This window comes from Myxine glutinosa, chromosome 2 (assembly GCF_964187855.1).
Source record: "Myxine glutinosa chromosome 2, kmMyxGlut1.1, whole genome shotgun sequence".
In the NCBI taxonomy this organism is placed as follows: Eukaryota; Metazoa; Chordata; class Myxini; order Myxiniformes; family Myxinidae; genus Myxine; species Myxine glutinosa.
The window spans coordinates 141,047,194-141,073,811 of record NC_136262.1 but is presented as its reverse complement, the minus strand read 5'-3'; the positions used below and the strand labels follow the sequence as shown (position 1 = coordinate 141,073,811).

Genomic DNA, 26,618 nt, shown 5'->3' with positions numbered 1-26,618 from the left:
TCATCAGAAGAAACCCGAATAAGCAAAGAGTAAAGATGGAGTCATCAGGAGGAACCTTGATAGGATTCCGGTTTCAGCCGCTACTCCACAACCCTCAAACTCATCCAGGTGCAGCCAAGTAAACAACCTTCCAGAAAACTCTCTGCAAGAATTCATTTCTCCTTTGGGCAGATAGATGAAGAGAGAAAGAAAGAAAGAACAAGCAAGAATTAGAATGAATAAGGAGAAATGTCAAAAAGTATAAAGAGGGAGGGTTCAATTATATATATATATATATATATATATATATATATATATATATGTGTGTGTGTGTGTGTGTGTGTGTGTGTGTGTGTGTGTGTGTGTGTGTGTGTGTGTGTGTGTGTGTGTGTGTGTGTGTGTGTGTGTGTGTGTGTGTATTCAATACTTTTTCTTTCAGCACTTCCATTTTATTAATATAGCAGTCATATATTGCCCTATTAAACAGTATTTTTGACTATTCACCACCTTTTAAAGCATCATAAAGTAGGTTACTCTCTACTTTCAATACAGGTGAGAAAAGAATATGAACAAAAAGTAGCTGATATTTCAATAATTTATTTGCACCGTTTTTAAAGGGGAAAGTTAATTTTTGGGGTTTTTTTTGGAAAACCTGTCAGTCAAAACAGTATACCATCTATTTATTACGCAAGCCAAAATGACATGAAAATTAATTTCCCTCTTCCCCTCTGCACTGTATTCCCCATATGTGAAGGGTGATGGATTGAGGCGACATAGTGCTTCACAGAGGGGATGAGGCACGTGACCTCAAAAATTCTTCTCACGTGCATACCTAAATCTAGCTCCATCTGTAGGATTGGTATTCCCTTCAGCGAAGGGATGGATCGTATATTCTAATTTGTTGTAATTGTTGAGGCCCTGTCTGTGATGTACATCTTTCACCCTGTATTCTCCACAACTGCTGGCCTTTTTCCTTTCCATCGAGTAGATGTTAGGTTACATTGTACTTGTGGTTTGGGTGGGGTTTGTGTTGCGAAGAGTTAGTGTGCTCGTGGATTTGATGATTTGATGATTATGTGGGTGTGGTGGGGTGGGGTGTGGGAAGGGGAGAATATGGCATTGTCTTTATTAGCCAACTCCTGTGTCAGGTTTTTATTCCAAACAATACAATTCATCAACAGAATTGACGAGAACGAGACACCTCTCTCCACACAGAAATATCCACAAAGCACTTCAAACCTCTTCTTTGTCTTCCTTTGTATGTAGCAGATGGCTGTGGGTAGCATCATTTCCTGGGAGGTGAGGCTGTGCCAATTATGTAATAGCCCATGTAGATGAGTGAAGGAATTTGTGATTTGTTCAGGGTTCTGGCAATAGCTTATCTACTCATCCCGACACCGTGAGATCTTTAACGTCCCCCAACTAATGCCAGCAGACGAGATGCCGAGTTTAATATTCATCTGAAAGACGACAAATACATTCATGCTTCATCCTTGCAGACAAACACCAGGTTTGTAGCTGGGCCGATATTCAAACCCAGGCTAAACAGCTCAGAGGAGACTGTGCAAACCTCTAGGCCTAGCCTATCCTACCAACCCACTTCAAACTTCATAGTGAAGAAACACCTGAAAGGAAAAAAAAAACCTGTAAAAGAGATGTTGGTACCTTAAGAATGGTACTTGTTGGTTGAGGTATTGACTGCTATGTGTTGATTGAGTTTTTTTATGAGTAACAATACAAGAATAAACTAGATGGTATTCATAGAATACTTACCCTGCGCAGTCAACTTGGTGTGAGCCAACTCTTCTGTTTTTGAACATTTTTTTCTTTGATCCAATATAACTGCCAGACAACGTGAGCGATGACATCATAAATTTATATTCTCCAATGTAATTGTTGCATAGATCACGTTCAAAAAATTTCAAACTAGGTTATCCCTGTGAAATTATGATGTCATAATTACGACACCAATGGCGTCATCATTGACAACACCTATTACCCATCTGGGGTTCCTTACAATGAGCCACGTTTCACTTTTAAATTTTTCCATGGAGCGGTTTTGGAGATGTAGTGGTGTAACGTTTTTCAGTTTTTCCAAGATGGCGCCTGTAACACGTGACCTATTACATCATAATTATCATTAAAATATTCTACAGGAGGAGGTGTTATGGTGACGATTTCGTGTACATCAGACCAACAGTTGCAGAGAAAAAAAATTCATACTGATCGGATGATGTGTTCAACTTGTTAAATCATGACGTCATAACGAAGGCACTGATGACATCATCACTAACACATCTTATTCCCCATGGGGGTGCTTGACAATGAGCCATGTTTCAATTTTTTCCCATTGAGCGGTTTCAGAGATAGAGAGGTGCAAATTTTTTCCAAGATGGAGCCTGCACCATGTGATCTATGACGTCATAATTATCATTAAAATATTCAACAGGAGGAGCTGCTCCTACGGTGAAATTTTTGTGTCAATCGGACTAAGAATTACAGAGAAAAAAAATTCACACTGATCGAATCGAGCGTTGTACTTGTCGAATTATGACGTCATAAATAAGGTACCGATAACATCATCCTCACCATATCTAATTCCCCATGGGGAGTCCTTTACGATAAGCCATGTTTCAATTTTCTCCATGGAGTGGTTTCAGAGATATGGAGGTGCAACGTTTTATGATTTTTCCAAGATGGCGACTGTAGCACGTGACCTAGACGTCATAATTATCATTGAAATATTCTACAGGAGGAGGTGCTCATGGTACAAATTTCGTGTCCATCAGACTTAGAGTTGCAGAGGAAAAATAAAATTCATACTGATCAGATCAAGCCTTCTACTTGTCGAATTATGACGTTAGAAGAAGACACCGATGACATCATCATCAACATATCTAATTCCCCATTGGGAGAACTTGACAATGAGCCATGTTTCAATTTTTCCCATTGAGCGGTTTGGGAGATATAGAGGTGTAACGTTTTTCCAAGATGACCTCTGGACCACGTGACCGATGATGTCATAATTATGAATAAAACAATTCTACACACAGATGCGCTCCTATGGTAAAATTTCGTGTCAATCGGACCAACGGTTGCCGAGAAAATGAATTTTAAAAACGCAGACACGCATGCCACATGTACGTACGCCACACGTACGCAACCGAATGCCTAACCCCGCTTTTCACTTCGCGAGCGCAGGTTAAAAACATACAGAGCGTGGAATAAACTGAAAGGTTTGCTGAATATGATAAAACAAATGAAGATTAATAAGAATTATATTGAAGGTGGAATTCTGTTCTGGCTCCAGGAAATCGAATTAGATTTTCAGGCAAAAGACAGATATGAACTTGTGGTTGGAACGTGTAAAAGTAGGAACGATTTGGGTTTGTAAGCCGCAGGTAAAGGTAGTGATATTAGAAGAATAAGACCCGTTTGAATAAAAAGAGGTCGCTGGGCTAGCTGTATGAATTGAGAAGGAAATAAAGGGTTTCAAAAATAGGGTGTTAAATGATAAAGAAACTCCATCAGGGAAGTTAGCAGGAAAAATGGTGAACTTGTTACTAACTTCGTGAATCGAAAATAGGGGACAAGAAAGCAAGTGAAACGGGAAGATTACGGAGAACTAGCGTGAACTTTACAATGTAATCTAGCAGAGAAATATTTGGGAATATTGACACCGGGACAAATGAATGCAGTTGTGTTGGTGTAATTTTATTGAGAAATTATAAAATGAACATAATACCAACACAGAATACTTCATTGCAGAACTATCAGGATCTGCACGTCTCAGGTGTTGCTGCTTTTTGATCTTGTAAGTACAGGAGAAGGGTCAAACTCCGGATCATTCAGAATGACCTCCTGTTCCAAGGGAAGGGAACATAGGTCAACCTGACTCAGTGATGTAACGGTTAGAGCGTCTTCACTGAGTCTGAGAGGTCATTGGTTCAAACCCAGGCCGAGTCATGCCAATGAGTTTTAAAATGCCACGTGCTACTTCCTTGCTTGATGCTCAGCTTCTAAAAAAAGATGGACAAACAACCATTGGTTGGCAACCCTAGTGTCCTCCTGCTCCTGGACTCTGTGTTCTTCTCTCCTGACAAGGTGGAGAACTGACATGGTCTGTGTCTTACCCAGGTGACATGTGTAGTGTGGCACTATCAGGGAATACACTTTGCGGGTTTTGCCATAATTGACGACAAGGACGCGATTGACACCTTGCTTATTACCTCCTGCTTCTGTGGAGTAGGATTGGTTCAGTATGTCAGGCAAAAGCAAACCCGATGTTCTGGATGTAACGCTGAATGGCATTCCCGTGAGTATGGAACTGGACACTGATGTCAGCCAGTCACTCATAAGTTCTGAAACTTTCAAAAGGCTTTTTAGCCAGGAGACTACGAGGCCTACACTCAGATATGTGAACACCTATTTAGGAACGTATAGCAATGAACTTATCCATGTAATTGGCAGGGTTTAGACAAAGGTCACCTGCAAAGGTGTGTCACAGGAATTACCCTTGTGGATCATCCAGGGTAATGAGCTTACATTATATGGGCATAATTGGCTTGAACCCAACAAACCTGATTGCCCTGAGATCAAGTCGATTATCTGTGATGTCAATCACAATGACAAGTACCCCCTCATTGATTGAAGGTAGTTTTGGTACCTTTAAAGGTGTGGAAGCCAAAATATATTCCACAGGGTTTGGTTACTCAGCTGACTCCGCACGTGAAAAAGCCGAATGCCTAAACTCTGTGTTTGCCTCAAAATCTCGTGTCCCAAACCCATCGCTCTCTGCACCCGCCTTACCCAGTCGAACCGAGCTGCTCCTGGACTCTGTGTCCTTCTCTCCTGACAAGGCGGAGAAGTTTCTGTCAATCCTCGACTGATTCTGCAACTGGACCAGATGGCATCAGCCCACGGGTCCTAAAATCCTACTCTGCCGCTCTATGTCACCCTCTCTCTGTTCTCTTCACCCTCTCTTTTGCTCAAGGTCATCTGCCAGCATCTTGGAAATCAGCAAACATTACCGCTTTACACAAAAAAGGTGCAAAAACAGATCCTTGCAACTACAGACCAATCAGCCTGCTCCCAATCATCAGCAAGGTCATGGAATCCATCATTGTTTCGGATATGAAATCCTTCCTCTTCTCCAATGGCTTGATCTCTGAATATAAATTTGGATTCAGACCAGGTCACTCTACTCTGGACATGCTGCTTCTGCTGTCTCAACAATGGATGGGGGTCCTCATTGCCAAACAGGAAATCAGAGCTGTCTCCCTTGACATATCTCGTGCCATCGATATGGTCTGGCACCCCGTCCTGCTCACCAAACTCTCCTCCTATGGTATCCATGGAACCTTCCACACATGGCTTGCCAACTTCCTCTCTGGTCACAGTCAACCTGTGGCTCTAAATTGAATTCTCTCATCTCCTTTTCCTGTCCAGGCTGAAGTTCCTCAAAATAGTGTTCTGGGCCCTGTACTTTTTCTAATCTTCATCAATGGTCTCCCTGACTCTCTGGAAAATCCTTTCTATCTCTTTGCATTGCCCTTTCCTGCTCCATATCTCAACCCTCAGATCGGCAGGCAGCAGCCTCTTCATTCTCTGCAGACCTGGATAAAATCTGGTCAAACAAGTGGGTCCTGAAAACCTGTGGGTGATGGGGTGGTGGGTGATGAAACTGATTCTGAGCGAATTGCACTCTCTCTCACCACAGGCAGGTTGGTGGTCTTTCTGCCTTCTACAGACTCCTCTCTGGCCTAGCTCCCCCTGCTCTGTCTGTGCTCTGTCCCCAAAATATTCCCGCAGGATGCACAAGATCTGCCAGGAACCCTCTTCTGGTGAAACTGCCAAAATCAAGATTCTCTGCTCACCTTCACTCCCACATTCTCTTTATTCCCACTCCTTCCTCCAGGTCTCCAGAACAGCTGTTCACCACCCCCATCCAAAACCTTGATCTTTCTACCCCCATTAATACACCCCAAATCCATCTCCTTCAAAGTTCCTGTTTTCTTTCCTGGAAGTCCCTGTGGTGTCCATCTGGTTTATCCCATGTACCCTGCCCCAGACATCTCCCATCCACAGATCTCCTGATGTCCCTGTTCTCTACTGTTGCTGTGCTTACCTCTCTCTCTCTCCCCCTCTTGTCGCAGCTCCCTTTATTATCGGTTCTATGTGTTAGCTCTCACATGAGTCATGACTTAGTGTACAAAAATAGCCTGTCACTTTATTTCTGCAAAGCTCAGTCTGTACCTCTGTACCTCGCAAAGCTTGGTCCGTCCCCTCCCCTTCCCCTCTTCCTCTCCCTTCCCCCCCCCCCCCCTTCCTCTTTTCCCCTCCCCTCCCCTTCCCCCCTCTCCTCCCCTTCCCCCCCCCACCACCCTCCTCTCCCCCCCACCACCCTCCTCTCCCCCCCACCACCCTCCTCTCCCCCCCACCACCCTCCTCTCCCCCCCACCACCCTCCTCTCCCCCCCCCACCACCCTCCTCCCCCCCCCACCACCCTCCTCTTCCCCCCCTCCCCTTCCCCCCCCCTTCCCTTCCCCTTCCCCCCTCCCCTCCCCTCCCCCCCCTCCCCTCAATCGTTTGTGGTAATGTTCCGGGGATGGTTTTTACACACTTTTATTTAACTTCATCTGAACTTTGTTTGTTTGCCCCCGTTTCAAATCTTTGAGCCATTCGTTTTCTCGGTTCCATACTTTCTAGAGAGCTGAAATTTGGCCCACGGTGCTCTTTTCTGGCAAGCCTGGTGTTGGCTTAGCGGTTAGGGTGCCGGCTTGGGATACTAGGATCCTGGGTTCGAATCCCGGTCTATCGCTGAAATTAACGCCAGGGGGGTTGACTCAGCCTGTCAACCTTCTGAGGTCGGCAAATTGAGTACCAGCTCACTGGTAATTCCCTGTGTGTCGCAAGAGGCGACTAACAGGGTTGGCGGCAGGAAGGGCATCCGGCCATAAAACATTGCTTCAAAAAGGGGTCCACGGTGCCCGAAAAACGCCAACCCCTGCTCTGCGGGGGGAAAATGGCCTCTAAAGGTGGTTGTTTTTTTTGTTGGTGCACTTTTCTGGTACATTTTCATCTATCAAATTTTAATTTAAAAAGTAAAAAAAATTTTTTTTTTTTTTGAATAGGTTTAAAACTTTAAATATATATATATATGTGTGTGTGTGTAGCCCTAAAACATGTTTTTTTCGTTTACTTCTTAAAATCTGAGTGAGGTTCATTCTCATTCCTGTTGCTCCAATTATTACTGGTACAATTTTGATGCTCTTCAGCTTCCAAGATCTCTTGACCTCATTTTTGAGGTCCTGGTATTTGGTCATTTTCTTGATTTCTGCGTTGTTTAGGCCAAAATCGCTGGGTACTGATATCTCAATCATCAATGCTGTCTTTTCCTTTTTGGTCCTGAGTACAATGTCTGGACGCAACACTTTGTTTTCTATGTTCATGCTCGATGGAATCTGTGTTGTTCCACCGAAAGAACACCAATTCAGCTCAATTCAGACTAGCTTTTTATTGTGCGAGCAGCAAGCACGACGCCGCTTCCCAGGCCCTCCAACCTCGAAGTGACTTGTACATCCGTATCAGCTTGTTATATGTCGTCGACGGTGAGGACTCGATGTTGCAAACATCACAGAATCATCGGGGTGTGTGTGTGTGTGTGTGTGTGTGTGTGTGTGTGTGTGTGTGTGTGTGTGTGTGTGTGTGTGTGTGTGTGTGTCTGTAACAATCCTTCCCACCGATTGGTTGAACAGCTGCCCTGACCCCACCCACAATTATAACTTTGATTGATATTTAAGATGCTTCCCGAAAAATATAATTAATTTCCGATCATTTATTAACACAATAAGGCTACTCATAAACACTCATAGCCGGCGAAGCCGGTGTTGTGAATGAACGCGTACGTATTATATTGAAAAGCCAGATTTTGCTGGATCCCTTGAGAATTTCGAAGCTTTGACGCACCAAATCACTCAATGGAGGCCGCCATTTTGCGGATGCGGAATTATGCATTAAAAAATTGCGAAAAAGTTCAATAGGAGTTTGTTTCACCTGTCTTTGTTTGATTCACAATCTGATGCACCTCTAATTTGTAATTAAAATACTTTAAGACCAACCTCGTTCCCCGGGCCCACACGGGCCTGGTTATCTTCAACGAAAATCGTCACCAATTACCGGAACCAATGAGGTTCGAGCATTTGAAAAAATATTTCAAAAAAGCTTTTTACCACATTTCGGATGCTGAAAACGGCGTCAAATATTCTAAAATTGACGAAGAATTATTTTTTAGAAATCTCGCGGCCGTAGGGGATAGTTTTTCATGGCCGGAAATATCCTCAGTTGAGACGGAATTCACCGAATTAATCAAGAAGGAAATTTTATAAATTTTAATCTCATCCGGAATGCAAATGGTGTCATTTTGAACTAGGTACGGTACCTACTACACCTACCTACGACCAACTACCTAACCTACTAATGCCATAGTGATGGGTAAAATAGTGGCAAGAGGCTTTGGCTTCGCCGGCTCATTGCGGCTTTGCAGTCGGGTACTAGTAACCGGCGAAGCCGGTGTTGTCAATGAACGCGTACGTATTATGTTGAAAAAACAGATTATGCTGGATCCCTTGGCTTGAGAATTTCGAAGCTTTGACGCACCAAATCGCTCAATGGAGGCCGCCATCTTGCGGATGCGGAAGTATGCATAAAAAAATTGCGAAAAAGTTCAATAGGAGTTTGTTTCACCCGTCTTTGTTTGATTCACAATCTGATGCACCTCTAATTTGTAATTAAAATACTCTAAGACCAATCTCGTTATCTTCAACGAAAATTGTCACCAAACACCGGAACCAATGAGATTCGAGCATTTGAAAAAATATTTCAAAAACCAAATCACTCAATGGAGGCCGCCATCTTCCGGATGCGGAAGTATGCATAACAAAATAGCGAAAAAGTTCAATAGGAGTTTGTTTCACTCGTCTTTGTTTGATTCACAATCTTATGCACCTCTAATTTGTAATTAAAATACTTTAAGACCAACCTCGTTATCATCAACGAAAATCGTCACCAAACACCGGAACCAATGAGATTCGAGCATTTGAAAAAATATTTCAAAAAAGCTTATTATGCATTTCGGAGGGTGAACACGGCGTCAAACATTCTAAAATTGACGAAGAATTATTTTTTAGAAATCTCGCGGCCGTAGGGGATAGTTTTTCACGGCCGGAAATATCTGAAGTTGAGACGGAATTCACGGAATTAATCAAGAAGTAAATTTTATCAATTTTATTCTTATCCAGAATGCAAATGGTGTCATTTTAGGTCTGAATTTGCGAAATTTTGTGAGCTGACCAATCAGCTATCAGCTTAGGTCAGCCAATCAGCACCGTCGACACGGTTTGATTAACGACAGTCACACATTGCTGTTGAAACGGCGCTATCGTCTGATCTGTCGGCACTGATCTTACTGCAAGCTAACTTCTTCTGGTGGAGGAAGCCGCAGTGCCCGGAGAGAACCAGTCCTGGCAGCGACTGAAGTTAGAAGACTACACACATACTGTGAAAACGTATATTAAGCCCAGTTAAAATTTCTTAAAATAGGCCCTAAGCTAGCACATCGTATAGTTACTTCCTTAAGCTTCTTGTGACATTTATTGTATGTAGGTATTGGGGAGGACTGTCTGCTCTTCTCTTTTACCAAGTCTTACCAGGTATGGTACCTACTACACCTACCTCCTGCCAACTACCTAACCCACTGATGCCATAGTGATGGGTAAAATAGTAGCAGGAGGCTTTGGCTTCGCCGGCTCATTGCGGCTTTGCAGTCGGGTACTAGTAAAAAATTACACAGATAGACAAACAACCGACCATATTAAACCGTGACCTGTCGGATATCCACTTCCTGTTTCGATTGTGCTTTCTGTGACATCACCATGAGGTGATTGCGCATGAGGAAATTAATAAATATGTAATGAGTAATGACTATGTACTGTACACCATATCACTAACAGTATCAGCGTTCATAGCACTACTGTACACTATATCAGCGCTCATACTCATAGCTCTACTGTACACTATATAAGCGTGCATAGCTCTACTGTACATGATATCAGCGTTCATAGCCCTATTGTACAATATATCAGCGTTCGATCCTAGCTCTACTGTATACGATATCAGCATTCATAGCTCGACTGTACACTATATCACTACCAGTATCAGCGTTCATAGCTCTACTGTACACTATATCAGCATCCCTAGCTCTACTGTACACTATATAAGCATCTCTAGCTCTACTGTACACTATATCAGCATCCATAGCTCTACTGTTCACTATATCAGCGCTCATAGCTCTACTGTACACTATATCAGCATCCCTAGCTCTACTGTACACTATATCGGCATCCCTAGCTCTACTGTACATTATATCAGCGTTCATAGCTCTACTGTACACTATATCAGCGTTCATAGCCCTATTGTACAATATATCAGCGTTCCTAGCTCTACTGTACACGATATCAGCATTCATAGCTATACTGTACACTATATCACTACCAGTATCAGCGTTCATAGCTCTACTGTACACTATATCACTACCAGTATCAGCGTTCATAGCTCTACTGTACACTATATCAGCATCCCTAGCTCTACTGTACTCTATATCAGCATCCCTAGCTCTACTGTACACTATATCAGCATCCCTAGCTCTACTGTACTCTATATCAGCATCCCTAGCTCTACTGTACACTATATCAGCATCCCTAGCTTTACTGTACTCTATATCAGCATCCCTAGCTCTACTGTACACTATATCAGCATCGCTAGCTCTACTGTGCACTATATCAGCGCTCATAGCTCTACTGTACACTATATCAGCGTTCATATATCTACTGTACACTATATTAGCATTCATAGCTCTACTGTACACTATATTAGCATTCATAGCTCTACTGTACACTATATCAGTGTTCATAGCTCTACTGTACACTATATCAATATCAGCGTTCATAGCTCTACTGTACACTATATCAGCATTCAAAGCTCTACTGTACACTATATCACGACCAGTATCAGCGTTCATAGCTCCACTGTACACTATATCAGCATCCCTAGCTCTACTGTACACTATATCAGCATCCCTAGCTCCACTGTACACTATATCAGCATCCCTAGCTCTACTGTACACTATATCAGCATCCCTAGCTCTACTGTGCACTATATCAGCACTCGTAGCTCTTCTGTACACTATCTCAGCGCGCATAGCTCTATTGTACACTATATCAGCGTTCAGAGCCCGATTGTACAATATATCAGCATTCATAGCTCTACTGTACACTATATCACTGCCAGTATCAGCGTTCATAGCTCTACTGTACACGATATCAGCATCCCTAGCTCTACTTTACACTATATCAGCATCCCTAGCTCTACTGTACACTATATCAGCATCCCTAGCTCTACTGTGCACTATATCAGCGCTCATAGCCCTACTGTACACTATGTCAGCGTTCATCGCTCTACTGTACACTATATCAGCATCCCTAGCTCTACTGTACACTATATCAGCGTTCATAGCTCTAGTGTACACTATATCAGCATCCCTATCTCTACTGTACACTATATCAGCATCCCTAGCTCTACTGTACACTATATTAGCATTCATAGCTCTACTGTACACTATATCAGCGTTCATAGCTCTACTGTACACTATATTAGCATTCATATATAAACTGTACACTATATTAGCATTCATAGCTCTACTGTACACTATATTAGCATTCATAGCTCTACTGTACACTATATTAGCATTCATAGCTCTACTGTACACTGTATCAGCGTCCATGGCTCTACTGTACACTATATCACTGTCAATATCAGCGTTCGTATAGCTCTACTGTACACTATATCAGCGTTCATAGCTCCACTGTACACTACATCAGCGTTCATAGCTCTACTGTACACTATATCAGCGTTCATAGCTCTACTGTACACTATATTAGCATTCATAGCTCTACTGTACACTATATTAGCATTCATAGCTCCACTGTACACTATATCAGCGTTCATGGCTCTACTGTAGACTATATCACTGTCAGTATCAGCGTTCATAGCTCTACTGTGCACTATATCAGTGTTCATAGCGTTAATTATGTGTACCGGTAGTTTTAAGTATGTTCTTTATAAAGTATCTCTTTATTAGTCCCCTACCGGTGTACACCGGAGGGAACTATGGGTTTGCACTCCGTCCCTCCGTCTGTCCATCCGTCTGTCAGTCCGTCACGCAAAGAACAGCTTTCCGGACTTTTTTTCTAAACTCTTAATGCTAAATCATTTCAAACTTGGTACATTGTTTCCTCATGGTAAGTTACAGATCAAGTTCGAACTTCACGATGTTTCGGTCATTTTTGACAGTTATGGCACTTTGAACTTTGGTAATTTCCCCAACAGTTTTCCGGACTATAATTTGGAGTGCGGTAAGTCAAAGCTGTTAATATTCCTTGTTTTAACTCCAATTTACATTCTGTTTCCACTTTTAGTGAGAAGTAGGGGTCTGTGCAACCATTCATGAACTTTATTTGGTGCAAATCGGATAATTTTTAGCCGAGTTACCTCAGACCGTGAGTTGGTAATTACATAATTCACACATAGTTGAATACGTGCAGGCTGCTCCACGGAGCGACCTTGTGGGCTTATTTTAACTCCGATTTACATTCTTTTTCCCCTTTTATTGAGAAGTATGGGTCTGTTCAACCATTCATGAACTTTATTTGGTGCAAATCGGATAATTTTTAGCCGAGTTACCTCAGACCGTGAGTTGGTAATTATATAATTCACACATAGTGCAATACGTGCAGGCTGCTCCACGGAGCGACCTTGCGGGCTTATTTTAACTCCGATTTACATTCTTTTCCCCCTTTTCGTGAGAAGTAGGGGTCTGTGCAACCAGTCATGAACTTTATTTGGTGCAAATCGGATAATTTTTAGCCGAGTTACCTCAGACCGTGAGTTGGTAATTATATAATTCACACAGTGCAATATGTGCAGGCTGCTCCACGGAGCGACCTTGCGGGCTTATCAACGAGACGAGGCATGACACATGTATCTCAGCATACCTCAGATCAAGTTTGAAAACCAGCATCAACTGTGCATAAATTTGCATATTCGATCATTTTTGACAAAGTTATGGCACTTTGAACTTTGGTAGGGGACATGTATTGCAGCGCAATACTCAGAATGCTTGTTTATAATGTGATGGTTTGCCAGAAGTGTGCATAAGAGATAAACCCTTCTTTATACAAAGTACTAGCTGAGGTTTTCATAATGCAATGTTAGAGGGTATTGGGATTGGGTTTTTTTCTTTAAAATTTGTAGAGGGTGTTCTGAAAATATGATGTGAAACTGTGGAGACAACATTCCAACATACTTCATTTTGGACAAGGGGTGATACATAGTAGTGCATGCATGACGCATGGTGTGGGCTGAGACGATGGCCTAGATTTAGAGGGATGCTCACTCCCTCTAAACCGTCTCTCCTGGGTTTGAAGCGTTTCCTTTTCTACAACTACAGGGTGTTTCAAAAAAGTGGACTATTTGAGCCCTCATATTTTGTCATTTCCAATGCCACATCCTTTTTTTTTTCTTTCTTTTTTTTCTTTTCTTTTTGTATACAGAGTCTATACAGAGTTTGATTACTCTGTCTATACAGAGATTTTGGATACAGAATTTGTATATTACCCATTGGTAATGAATGTAGAGCAGCAACGAAGGCTGGAAAGGGTGGAAATGCGAATGGTTCGATGGATGTGCGGAGTATCGTTGAGAGAGAAGAAGACAAATGATGAATTGCAAAAGATGATGGGAATATTGCCTGTGATTGATGCTGTGAAGAGGAACAGGTTGAGATGGTTTGGTCATGTGTTGAGGAAGGATGAAAGTGACTGGTTGAGAAGAGTGATGGAAATTAATGTAGAAGGAAGTAGAGGACGGGGAAGACCGAGAAAGACTTGGCTAAAGATGGTGGAAGAAGAAATGCGGGCAAGGGGGTTAACAAGGAGAGATGCAGAAAATAGGGCAAAATGGAGAAGATTGTCATGGGGACCGCAAGGTTAACCCCCGCTCTAGCAGGGAAAATGGCCTTAAAATGCATGTTGTTGTTGTTGTATACAGAGTCGAGGCTCGTGAAAGAGCTAACATTTATCAAACAAACAAATCAAACAAACGAGCAAACAAAGTATATAAAAAGGGGAGCGGTCGACAAGATGGGGAGAGAAGGGGAGGAAGCACACAAACACAACATTTGAGGGCAGGGACATCGGGAGATGTGTGGGAGGCAGAGGGCCTGGGGGGAGGCAGGATAGGTATAAAACGCAAGGACACCAAGGACTTCCAGGAAAGAAGACAAAAGTCACCTCAAAAAAGTGGATCTGGGGTGAAATTAGCGGGGGTAGAAAAGATCAATGTTTTGGATTGGGGAAGATAAGAGATGGTGGTGAACAGCTGTTTTAAAGACCTGGAGGGAGGAGTGGGATTGAAGAGAGTGAGGGAGTTTGTTCCAGAGGCAGGAGAAAAGAGGAATGAAGGAGTGAAGGTGAGCAGAGAGTCTTGATTTTGGCAGTTTAACCATAAGAGGGTTGCAGGCAGATCTTGTGCGACCTGCAGGAATATTTGGGGGACAGAGCACAGAGGGAGCTGGGGGAGCAAGGCCGGAGAGGAGTCGGTAGACGATGGAAAGACCACCAACCTGCCTGCGGTGAGTAAGTGAAAGGCCCTCGGAGATAGCGTCATCGCGTGAGATTCCAATGATTCTGAACGCTTTGGTTTCAACAGCGTGAAGACGAGCTAGGTGTGAGGCAGGAGCACCAGCCCAGAGGGGAGAGCAGTATTCCATTGAGCTGCGGATGAAAGCCTTGTATGTGGTGAGGAGTTCAGGTGTATCAAGGAAGGACTTCGCACGACGGAGGATGCCCAGTCGGCGACTGGCTTTGGAGGCCAGATTTGAAATGTGGTTTTCCCAGGAAAGATCATGGCAGATAGTGAGACCCAAAAGCTTGAGTGACAGAACTTCTTGGAGAGGATTATTCAGAAAGTAGATGGGAGGGTTGTCCAGTCGGTCTTTTCGGAGAGACATCGTAAGAGTGTGAGATTTGTCAGGATTGAAAGACATGTTCCACTTGTTTGCCCAGTCTGTGATTTTGTCCAGGTCTGCAGAGAGTGAGGAGGCTGCAGACTGCCGATCTGAGGGATGAGGAATGGAGCGGCAGAGAGTGGAGTCATCAGCAAAGAGATAGAGAGGATTTTCAAGAGAGTCAGAGAGATCATTGATGAAGACCAGAAAAAGCACAGGGCCCAGAACACTGCCTTGGGGAACTCCAGCCTGAACAGGAAGAGGAGATGAGAGAAACCCATTCAGGGCCACACGTTGACTACGACGAGAGAGGAAGTCCGCCAGCCATGCGTGGAGATTTCCATGGATACCAAAGGAGGAGAGTTTGGTGAGCAGAGCTGGGTGCCAGACCGTATCGAAGGCACGTGATATGTCGAGGGAGACAGCTCTAATTTCCTGTTTGGCATTGAGGACCTCCATCCATTGTTGAGTCAGCAGAAGCAGCATGTCCAGAGTAGAGTGACCTGGTCTGAAACCAAATTGATGATCAGAGATCAAGCCATTGGAGAAGAGGAAAGATTTCATATCCGAAGCAATGATGGATTCCATGACTTTGCTGATAATTGGGAGAAGGCTGATTGGTCTGTAGTTGCTAGGATCTGTTTTTGCACCTTTTTTGTGCAAAGCGGTGATGTTGGATGATTTCCAAGCAGATGGCAGTTGACCTTGAGCAAAAGAGAGGGTGAAGAGAACAGAGAGATGGAGTGAGAGAGCGGAAGAACAGGATTTTAGGACCCGTGGGCTGATGCCGTCAGGTCCAGTTGCAGAATCAGAGTCGAGGGTTGACAGAAACTTTTCCCCCTTGTCAGGAGGAAAGGACACGGAGTCCAGGAGCAGCTGGGTATGACTGGGTACGGTGGGTACAGAGAGGGATGGGTTTGGGACACAAGATTTAGAGGCAAACACAGAGTTGAGGCATTCAGCTTTTTCACATGCGGAGTCAGCTGTGTAGCCGTTTGAGGTAAGGGAGGGGATGGAGGGGGAACAAACACCAGAAACAGATTTGACCAGACGCCACCAGGATTTGGAAGAGGGAGACAGATAAGAGAGTTCGGTCTTGAGAACGGAGAGATATTGTTTCCTGGCTCTCCTGAGGGTGGACACACACTTGTTTCGGGCTTTGTGAAAGGAAATGAGATTTCCTTCCGTTGGATTTGCTTTCCAGGAGACAAAGGCAAGTTGTTTCTGGGCAACAGCCTCACCACAAGATTCCGTGTACCATGGACGGGAGGAAGGGTATGACAACTGAAGACGAGATGGGATAAATCTGTGCATGAGAGAGAGCAATTTACTTTGGAAGAATTCCCAGGATGAGTTGATGTCAGAGGTGGTAGAGATGGGAGACCAGTCCAGATGATTGATGGCTGCTTGAAGACCATGCCAGGTGGCCTGAGTGAAATGCCAGACTCGTCGATGCTGAGGAGGCTCTCTGAGAATGGTCAGAGAGATGTCCACTTTAACAAGCACATGATCAGATGAGCCGATTGGAGCAGAAGAAGAGCAGCAGACATTTTCAGGGAAGTTAGTCATAACCAAGTCCAGAAGAGAAGATGCTCCGTTGACTGAGATCCGGGTCGGGAAATTGACAGATTGTGTCAGTCCCAGTGAGTCGCAGAAGTCCTTTGCTGAGGAGCCATGGCTGGCGAGAGAGGTACCCACACCCAGCCAACTGGCATGGTGACAATTGAAATCACCACATATGAGGAAGAGAGAGTTTGGATGAGTCGACAGAAGTTGGTCCATATTATCAGACAACGAGATGTAGATGGAGTCATCACTGTTTGGTGGACGGTACAACACACATATGAACAAGAGGTTGGAGCGAAGGGGAGGCCGTAGCCAGAGATATTCCTGGGGGTGAGGTGGAGAGAGTGCAGTGCAGGGCGAGTGAGGAAGAGAGTTTTTGATAAAGATAGCAACCCCACCTCCAGGACGAGGCTCAGGTCTATCATACCGGGGGAGGGAGTAACCCGGGAGAGATACTAAGGAATCAGAGACATCATGAAATACCCTTCTACGGGAGAGATACCCTTCTCTCTTGCATGTATGGTGGGGGTGGTATGCCATTTCGAACAAAAAGTCAGTCGGACCCTACATCAGTTTATGGTGTTCACAGTGGAACAAAGAAGTGAAAATCGTGACTTTGTGGTTTGAGACAAAATCCTACGTGCAGGTGCACTGACAATGTCTTCCCCCATCCAAAACCTTGATCTTTTCTACCCCCGTTAATTCACCCCAGATCCACTTTTTTGAAATTCTGACTTCTTTCCTGGAAGTCCTAGCAGTACAGTGTCCATGTGTTTTATTCCTCTCCCACCCTCCACAACACCTCCTTCCCATTCCTCCTCCCCCCCAAGCCCTCTCACTCCCACAGATCTCCCGATATCCCTGTTCTCTGCTGTTGTGCTTTTGTGCTTCCCTCTCTCTCCCCATCTTGTCTCCCGCTCCCTTTATCTTATGTTTTATGTGTCAGTTTGTCTTTTTGTGATTAATGTTAGCTCTTACACGAGCCTCGATCTTGTATACAAAAAAAAAATACTGTCAATATTACAATGTTCACACCCGTAATGGACATTCCAATGGGAACATTCAGCGCTTTGTGGAGCATTTCCAAGCACATGCAAGTGTGAAAAATCAACATTAAGGCAACAGTGGTCGCCCACCAGTTGTTACCAAGGACCAACGGAACATTGATCTTGTGAGAGATTTTGATATTGAAATTCATAAGAAATCCCACCGTCGGTGTTCACGAGAAGTGGCGATCTCACCTTCATCCGTGTGGCGAGAGATCAGTGCTGAGACAGGAGGTAGAGACATGGTAAGCGACATAGCTTAGTTCAATACAGGGTGAAATGCACTTCCAAAATGATATTGTAGTTACCTTAGAAAGTCACCTACTGCAGATCATTGTACCAGAGGGTGCTTGAGGATAATGTGAGGCCATCTGTCGGAAAGTTGAATCTCAACCGAAGGTGGACCTTGCAACATGACAATGACCCTAAACATACCAGTAAATCCAACAAGGAATGGCTGAAAAGAAAGAAATGGAGGGTTCTGGAATGGCCAAGTCAAAGCCCGGATCTAAATCCCATCGAGATGTTGTGGGGGGATTTGAAACGAGCTGTGCAAGCAAGAAACCCCTCAAACATCGCACAGCTGAAAGAATTCTGCATGGAGGAGTGGGCAAAAATTTCTCCCAGTCGATGTCAGAGACTGGTAGACAGTTATAAGAAACGCCTACTTGAGGTTGTTTCTGCCAAAGGGGGCAATACCACCTATTAGAGCCAAGGATGTACTTACTTTTTCCACATGCGAAATTTGCATTTATGTTTATTTAAATTATACAATGGACTACAAAATGTAAATGTTTCATAATGTTTGTTATATTATATCACCTTTATCTGTCAATATTGTTGAAATGAAGATCAAATAGCTGTTTGTTGAAATATGTTGAAAAAGTCAAAACTTTACATGGGGTGTACTTACTTTTTCACGTGACTGTATGTGATGTAGGGTTTGTCATCTTTGATTCTTCTTTTCTTGTACACAGGCAGTGGAGATGCAAACTCTCACAGTGAGCAGTCGAGAAAAAGACGGAAGAGAACAGGATGGAGAGCAAGATGGAGATTTTGTGATGTCAGATGGCAAAGCTATTTCACTTCCTCGCATATCTTCACAGGTATATGTGTTAAACTTACTTTCAGATTTCTCAATCACTAATTCCATCATCTGATTATTGCCACCCTAATGCTTTCCTCACCTTCATCTGCCTGACAGCCAATGGCTTCGCAGCCTGTGCGACGCTCCATCTCTGCACGTTTTCATGGTGCCTTGCCATTGACTGGTATGTGTTTACATACTTTGTTTTTATGAATTTGAGCAACTGGTTGGTTAGTTTTGATTTGTTATGAGGGAACTTCCTTGTGGATCAAATCCTTTCGTTATTGACATGGGGGAAAGTTATCCATCATTTGTATTGCATTATGCTTGTTTACTGTTGCACTTCGCTTACAATGTTTCCTAGTTGCTGAACCCTCTTACAATATTTCCTAGTTGCCGAACCCTCTTACAATGCTTCCTAGTTGCTGAACCCTCCTACAATATTTCCTAGTTGCTGAACCCTCTTACAATATTTCCTAGTTGCTGAACCCTCTTACAATGTTTCCTAGTTGCTGAACCCTCTTACAATGTTTCCTAGTCGCTGAACCCACTTACAATGTTTCCTAGTTGCTGAACCCTCTTACAATGTTTCCGAGTTGCTGAACCCTCTTGCAATATTTCCTAGTTGCTGAACCCTCTTACAATGTTTCCTCGTTGTTGAACTCTCTTGCAATGTTTGTTTCCTAGTTGCTGAACCCTCTTGCAATATTTCCAAGTTGCTGAACCCTCTTGCAATGTTTCCTAGTTGCTGAACCCTCTTGCAATGTTTCCTAGTCGCTGAACCCACTTACAATGTTTCCTAGATGCTGAACCCTCTTACAATGTTTCCTCGTTGCTGAACCCTCTTGCAATGTTTCCGAGTTGCTGAACCCTCTTGAAATATTTCCTAGTTGCTGAACCCTCTTGCAATGTTTCCTCGTTGCTGAACCCTCTTGCAATGTTTGTTTCCTAGTTGCTGAACCCTCTTGCAATATTTCCAAGTTGCTGAACCCTCTTGCAAAGTTTCCTAGTTGCTGAACCCTCTTACAATGTTTCCTAGTTGCTGAACCCTCTTACAATGTTTCCTCATTGCTGAACCCTCTTGCAATGTTTGTTTCCTAGTTGCTGAACCCTCTTGCAATATTTCCAAGTTGCTGAACCCTCTTGCAATGTTTCCAAGTTGCTGAACCCTCTTGCAATGTTTCCAAGTTGCTGAACCCTCTTGCAATGTTTCCAAGTTGCTGAACCCTCTTGCAATGTTTCCTCGTTGCTGAACCCTCTTGCAATGTTTCTTCGTTGCTGAACCCTCTTGCAATGTTTGTTTCCTCGTTGCTGAACCCTCTTGCAATGTTTCCTAGTTGCTGAACCCTCTTGCAATATTTCCAAGTTGCTGAACCCTCTTGCAATGTTTCCTAGTTGCTGAACCCTCTTGCAATGTTTCCTAGTCGCTGAACCCACTTACAATGTTTCCTAGATGCTGAACCCTCTTACAATGTTTCCTCGTTGCTGAACCCTCTTGCAATGTTTCCGAGTTGCTGAACCCTCTTGAAATATTTCCTAGTTGCTGAACCCTCTTGCAATGTTTCCTCGTTGCTGAACCCTCTTGCAATGTTTATTTCCTCGTTGATGAACCCTCTTACAATGTTTCCTCGTTGCTGAACCCTCTTGCAATGTTTCCGAGTTGCTGAACCCTCTTGAAATATTTCCTAGTTGCTGAACCCTCTTGCAATGTTTCCTCGTTGCTGAACCCTCTTGCAATGTTTATTTCCTAGTTGCTGAACCCTCTTGCAATGTTTCCTCGTTGCTGAACCCTCTTGCAATGTTTATTTCCTCGTTGCTGAACCCTCTTACAATGTTTACTTGTCGCTGAACCCTCTTGCAATGTTTGCTTTCTAGTTGCTGAACCCTCTTGCAATGTTTGTTTCCTCGTTGCTGAACCCTCTTGCAATGTTTGTTTCCTCATTGCTGAACCCTCTTGCAATGTTTGTTTCCTCGTCGCTGAACCCTCTTGCAATGTTTGTTTCCTCGTTGCTGAACTCTCTTGCAATGTTTGTTTTCTAGTTGCTGAACCCATGGTGGGAGAGATCAGTGCTGAGACAGGAGGTAGAGACATGGTAAGCGACATACCTTAGTTCAATACAGGGTGAAATGCACTTCCAAAATGATATTGTAGTTACCTTAGAAAGTCACCTACTGCAGATCAGGCCCTATACCTTTTTATCGTTTTGCTGCTTTTCCTGCAAAATGAAAACACGTGCATAACATTTAAGCTCACACCTTATACTGAATTCAAACCTGTTTCAACCTGATATATGTTTAACATTTATATTCCAGTACTATATTGGTTTATCGATTTATACCACCTTCACATCTATTGGATAATTTTCTGCTGCTGTGAATGAAAGTGTATGTGTGTTGCTGTCGTTTAAATTACACTTCGACCTCTCCCTATGGGATATTCGAGTTTCATTGTTGACAATTTTGGTGCAATTTAACTTTTTGTGTTAAACCCGTAAAGGTTTGAACTTACAAATAAACAAAAGAGAATAGATTTGACACAAAGAAAACGAGAACGGCACTCGATGGAGCACATACCTCTGCCAGGCTTGAACAGTTTACGTTTTGCATGTATCCCATTGATAGGCCGGATCCGGATCCAGATCTTCACCAAAATCGAATCATTTCTTCCTTGTCACACACCCAACATGTCCACCAAGTTTCGTACGATTCCATCCACAATGTTTTGAGATATCCTGTTCACAGGCAGACAGACTGGTGAAAACATAACCTACGTCCACCTTCTGTGGCGAAAAAACCAAGAAGTGTGTTTGTTTTTGCCTTCGTAACATCCATGCCCTCCTGAACTGCTGGCCGGAATGAGTTGAAACTGGTGTTTGTACTCGGCATGTGCTCGGGAAGGTTTTAGATGGTAAAAAAAATTAATAGCTTAGGGTCGGGGGAGCACCTCAATTCTCTGCATGTATAGTATAGCACCACCTGGTGGGAGTGAGTATTGTATGTTATACTGCAATACACCAGTTAACCTGTCTGTATCTCGGGGGGAATTAACCCCTCAATATTTATAGGGAAATGAACCCGTCCGTAATTCCAGGGGAATAAACCCATCCGTATTTCTGGAAGAATTAACCCATCCGTAATTCCAGGGGAATTAACCATCCATAATTCAGGGTGAATTAACCCGACCATAATTCAGGGTGAATTAACCCGTCCATAATTCAGGGTGAATTAACCCGACCATAATTCAGGGTGAATTAACCCGTCCATAATTCAGGGTGAATTAACCATCCATAATTCAGGGTGAATTAACCCGACCATAATTCAGGGTGAATTAACCATCCATAATTCAGGGTGAATTAACCCGACCATAATTCAGGGTGAATTAACCCGTCCATAATTCAGGGTGAATTAACCCGACCATAATTCAGGGACAATTAACCCGTCCATAATTCATAATGAATTAACCCGGCCATAATTCAGGGACAATTAACCCGACCATAATTCAGGGTGAATTAACCGTCCATAATTCAGGGTGAATTGACCCGACCATAATTCAGGGTGAATTAGCCGTCCATAATTCAGGGTGAATTAACCCGACCATAATTTAGAGTGAATTAACCCGACCATAATTCAGGGACAATTAACCCGACCATAATTCAGGGACAATTAACCCGACCATAATTCAGGGACAATTAACCCGACCATAATTCAGGGACAATTAACGTGTCCATAATTCAGGGACAATTAACCTGTCCATAATTCAGGGACAATTAACCCATCCATAATTCTGGACATTCAACCCGTCCATAATTCTGGGACAATTAACCCGTCCAGAATTCTGGGACAATTAACCCGTCCATAATTCAGGGACAATTAACCCGTCCAGAATTCAGGGTGAAGTAACCCGACCATAATTCAGGGACAATTAACCTGTCCATAATTCAGGGACAATTAACCCGACCATAATTCAGGGACAATTACCCCGACCATAATTCTGGGACAATTAACCCGTCCATAAATCAGGGACAATTAACCCGACCATAATTCAGGGACAATTAACCCGAACCTAATTCAGGGACAATTAACCCGACCATAATTCAGGGACAATTAACCTGTCCGTATTTCCGGGAGAATTAACCCGTCCATATTTCCAGGAAAATGAACCTGTCCATATTTCTAGGCGAACTAACTCATTCATAATATAGGGGGAATGAAGCCATCCATAAGGTTGGGTTCCCTGCTATTAGTATTAGTAATAATTCTGGAAGGGGTAAACAATTATTGCCACCAGGTTGGCATTTTGGCTTTTTTAAAGTAATCTCAGGCTCATAGCGGAGCTTGCACATACATCATTGTCAGGACAAGGATAATAGGAGATATTATCCTCGTGAACTTTTTCATGATTATAACTATATTCGGAGACAATATTCTAATCAACAACATGGGACAACCAAAATCAACACAATACATGGGATTTGAACCTGAGATACCAACATCATGAACCATCTGCTCTGATGGGAACACCAAACATATCTTGCTATTTCTTGACTCCATTAGCATTTAACCGGAAGTAGGTTCAAAACAATGTATTAGGTCATTCAATGCTGCAATGACTTCACATCGTTTAAACTTTACTTTTCCTTTCTCTCCATAGTGCATCCTCTCTCCATCAACTGCAACCTTCCGTCGGTTTCGCCGTCAGCTACCACCGACACCACCCACACCACGACCCTCGATCTCACTCTTTCCCCGGGGAACGATCGGAAGAAGGGGAATTCAAGAGAGACCTGAGGAGCTGTGCGATCTCACGGGTGATATGCTTCGGGGTCCAATTTCTCCACCACCACCCACCTTCCCACCTCCAGCACTACCTTGAGAGTGTATAAAAGGGAGAATGTGATATGAAGAAAATGGGAATGTGAACGTCGATACACTAAGGTTAGGAAATAATCGAAGGTCATGCTTATGAGGCTAGACCTTAGATTAGTGTACCTAAACCTCTGCACAAGGTGAGGCATTTGGCTGATTCTGAGGATTCCCAAATGTTTTACCCAAAGTCTCAGTTTAGCTTTGTCTGTCAAGTTTTCCTTGGAAAAAAAAGCCAAATTATTGGTAAGAGAATGGACACAGCTGTATGGCAGGGCCAAAACAACCATTACACAAAGAAGTCACAAGTAACCTGAGCACAAGTTACCTTTTTAAACATTTATTACTGATGTACATAAAACGAGGGCGTGCGTGTATGTTTAACTGTGTGTGCATGTGTGTTGGATGAGGACCAGCGATGGGGACACTAAAATCACCTGCATGAACTCGTGCTCGACAAAAGGCATCACCACCCCCACCCAGACAATCGCCATCGCACATGGGGTTGAAAAAGAACACACAAAGTCAAAAGGCATCAGAATCCATAGCAGTGCGACAATCGCTTTGGAAGGCGCGTCTGCGTCAACCCAATACCTACAAATGGCCGGTGTGCCAAAACTCGTCGGCTTCTTCCATGGCCAAATTGTGCGTCTCCCCAAATTGTGCGTCTCCCCAACTGCTCATATGTGCATGAGAGACACCAACCAATTCCGTATGTTACATGAATGCGCGGATGGCGTCCGCCAGCTAAACCGGAGAGAATCTTGAAGCTGACGTCCCCTACCTTTTTTTTTTTTGGCATTCTTTTTTGGCATTTTTTGAGCAAATACTTTAACAAACTCTTGGCATTCTTTCAAACCACCATTTTGATCCATCTCCATTCCATACATCTTATCCCCTGTCTTGTTTCTCACAATTGCTACATCTACTACATGTAACGTTGCATACCATGGTAGCATCAGTCCATGACCGACATAACACATGGTGATAGTGTCTGAACACTTTTTATGGCCAAAAAGCCCACATTTTATGGACTTCGAAGAAACTGTGAGGGCTATGGCAGAATCCTGCACAATCGTCAAGTGAATACTCTGCACAAACGTCAAGTATCTCTCATCTTTCTCCTTTTTCATTGTAACCTCTCATTTTCCCCTTTTTATGCCTCCGCCGACGAAGTCCCGGAAGCATTATGTTTTCGGGTTGTCCGTCCATCCGTTCGTCCGTACATCCATGAGAGGTTTTCGTTACCGCGATAACCTCAGAACGGCTGAATCGATTTAAGTCAAACTTGGTAGACGTATGTATGATGATGCAAAGGTGAACTGATTTGATTATGGGTCAAGAAGTCAAAGGTCCCGTCAGGTAAAAATCCTGTTACCGTGATAACTTGTGAACCAGTGATGGGATTTTGATCAAACTTGGTACAAGTATATAATATTATGATGCAAGGATGAACTGATTAGATTATGGGTCAAGAGGTAATAGGTCAGAGTCCTTAAAAGGTTTTCGTTACCGCGATAACTTAAGAGCGGCTGAAGGGAACCAAGTCAAACTTAGTACAGGTATGTATAATGATGTAAAGATAAACGCATTAGATTATGGGGTCAAAGGTCAGGTGAAGTAAAAATTATGTTCTCTTGCTACAGTAACTTGTGAACCAGTGATTGGATTTTAACCAAACTTGGTATAAGTATATAATATGATGCAAAGATGAACTGATTATAGATTTTGGCATCAAAGGTCAGAGTTCATGTCAGGTAAAAATGTGATACTTGAGGACAGCTGAAGGGATTTAAATCAAACTTGGTACAAGTATGTATAATGATGTGATAATGTGGGCGGATGCATCTTGGTCGAGGTCGTGACGTCGAATAGTGCCGTACTAGTTTCTTATTGTTCCTGTTTTCCTTCTTATGAAGGACTTCCATCGTACTCGATCCAAAAGGAATCGTGCGGACACCAATGCCAAATCGTAATGAGACATTGGCTCTCAACAAATGCTTGTATTTTGTATGCATGGGTACATGGTACTGTGCATGTAAGCCATGTTGGTGTGTGTACAGTTAGCGATCACAAGGTCACAGGGTTGGGAGCATACCTCCTTTACAGCAACTGTTACAAACATCTCCTGTAAGGACTCACATTTTCTTTTGTAGTGATGCAATGACCTTTAGAATTAAAAGGTCATGGAATTGTTTGTGTGCATGAGTATGGATTTTTAATGGAAATATTGCATGATATCAGTTTGAATGATGCTCTCCGGATCAGAAAAAGAAAATCTTCAATTTTAATTTCACTGGATTGGCATGTATTAAATTAGAAATAAATCTTTTAACTGATCATTCCGCTCGCATTAAGAGCGCTTTCCTGACTGAACATGGCGCATATTCCTCATGTGCTCACCTTCTTTTGCTCATCTTCCTTTTCCTGCTTCATAACTCTCACCTGTTTGTATGGCATTTTGTACCATCTTGGGATCAATAAATTATTGCAATTTGCACCTTTATATTGTTTGGTTTTGTTGAGGCTTTTCATTCTATTCTTTGATTTTTCTCTTTATATGTAGGCCTACATATTCAGAGAGAGAGTGGAACATAATGGGAAAATCTTGCTGCAGGATGAGTGCATAAGTAAACTAGAATGCACTCAAGGAAAGTTCTCACGCACGCCGATTTGCACTCCGGCCGCCATAAAAACACCTCATTCCATACCACACACAGTGGTGTGTGTCAGGATGGTGCTGAGGTGCTGATCCAGCGTACGCTTCCATATATTATATATATATATATATATATATATATATATATATATATATATATATATATATCTTACATCAATTACATTTAAATTACTTCACACTTCCTCTAATACATGCAATATGGGAAATAACTATTGCTATACTATGCAAAGCTCCCCTAGAAGACATTTGCACAACAATATTTTATATCCAAGTATA

At 43.0% G+C, this 26,618-nt stretch overlaps 1 protein-coding gene and 1 long non-coding RNA gene across 2 annotated transcripts in view; one reads left to right on the top strand and one right to left on the bottom strand.

The window, feature by feature from the left end:
- LOC137421197 (voltage-dependent N-type calcium channel subunit alpha-1B) overlaps positions 1–26,162 on the top strand; it is a 394,582-nt gene extending 368,420 nt beyond the window's left edge. Inside the window, exons 47-50 of the mRNA XM_078771756.1 lie at positions 18,690–18,818; positions 18,917–18,983; positions 20,840–20,892; positions 23,451–26,162. Of these exons, the coding sequence (XP_078627882.1) occupies positions 18,690–18,818; positions 18,917–18,983; positions 20,840–20,892; positions 23,451–23,672 (471 nt within the window). The 3' untranslated portion in view covers positions 23,673–26,162. The remainder of the gene's footprint in view (positions 1–18,689; positions 18,819–18,916; positions 18,984–20,839; positions 20,893–23,450) is intronic.
- LOC144890662 (uncharacterized) lies at positions 70–21,500 on the bottom strand. Its single transcript, XR_013622389.1, has 3 exons — positions 21,374–21,500; positions 20,956–21,015; positions 70–161 (listed from the first exon to the last, which is right to left on the bottom strand). It is a non-coding gene; the product is annotated as an uncharacterized LOC144890662 (long non-coding RNA).
- Positions 26,163–26,618: the final 456 nt, after the last annotated feature.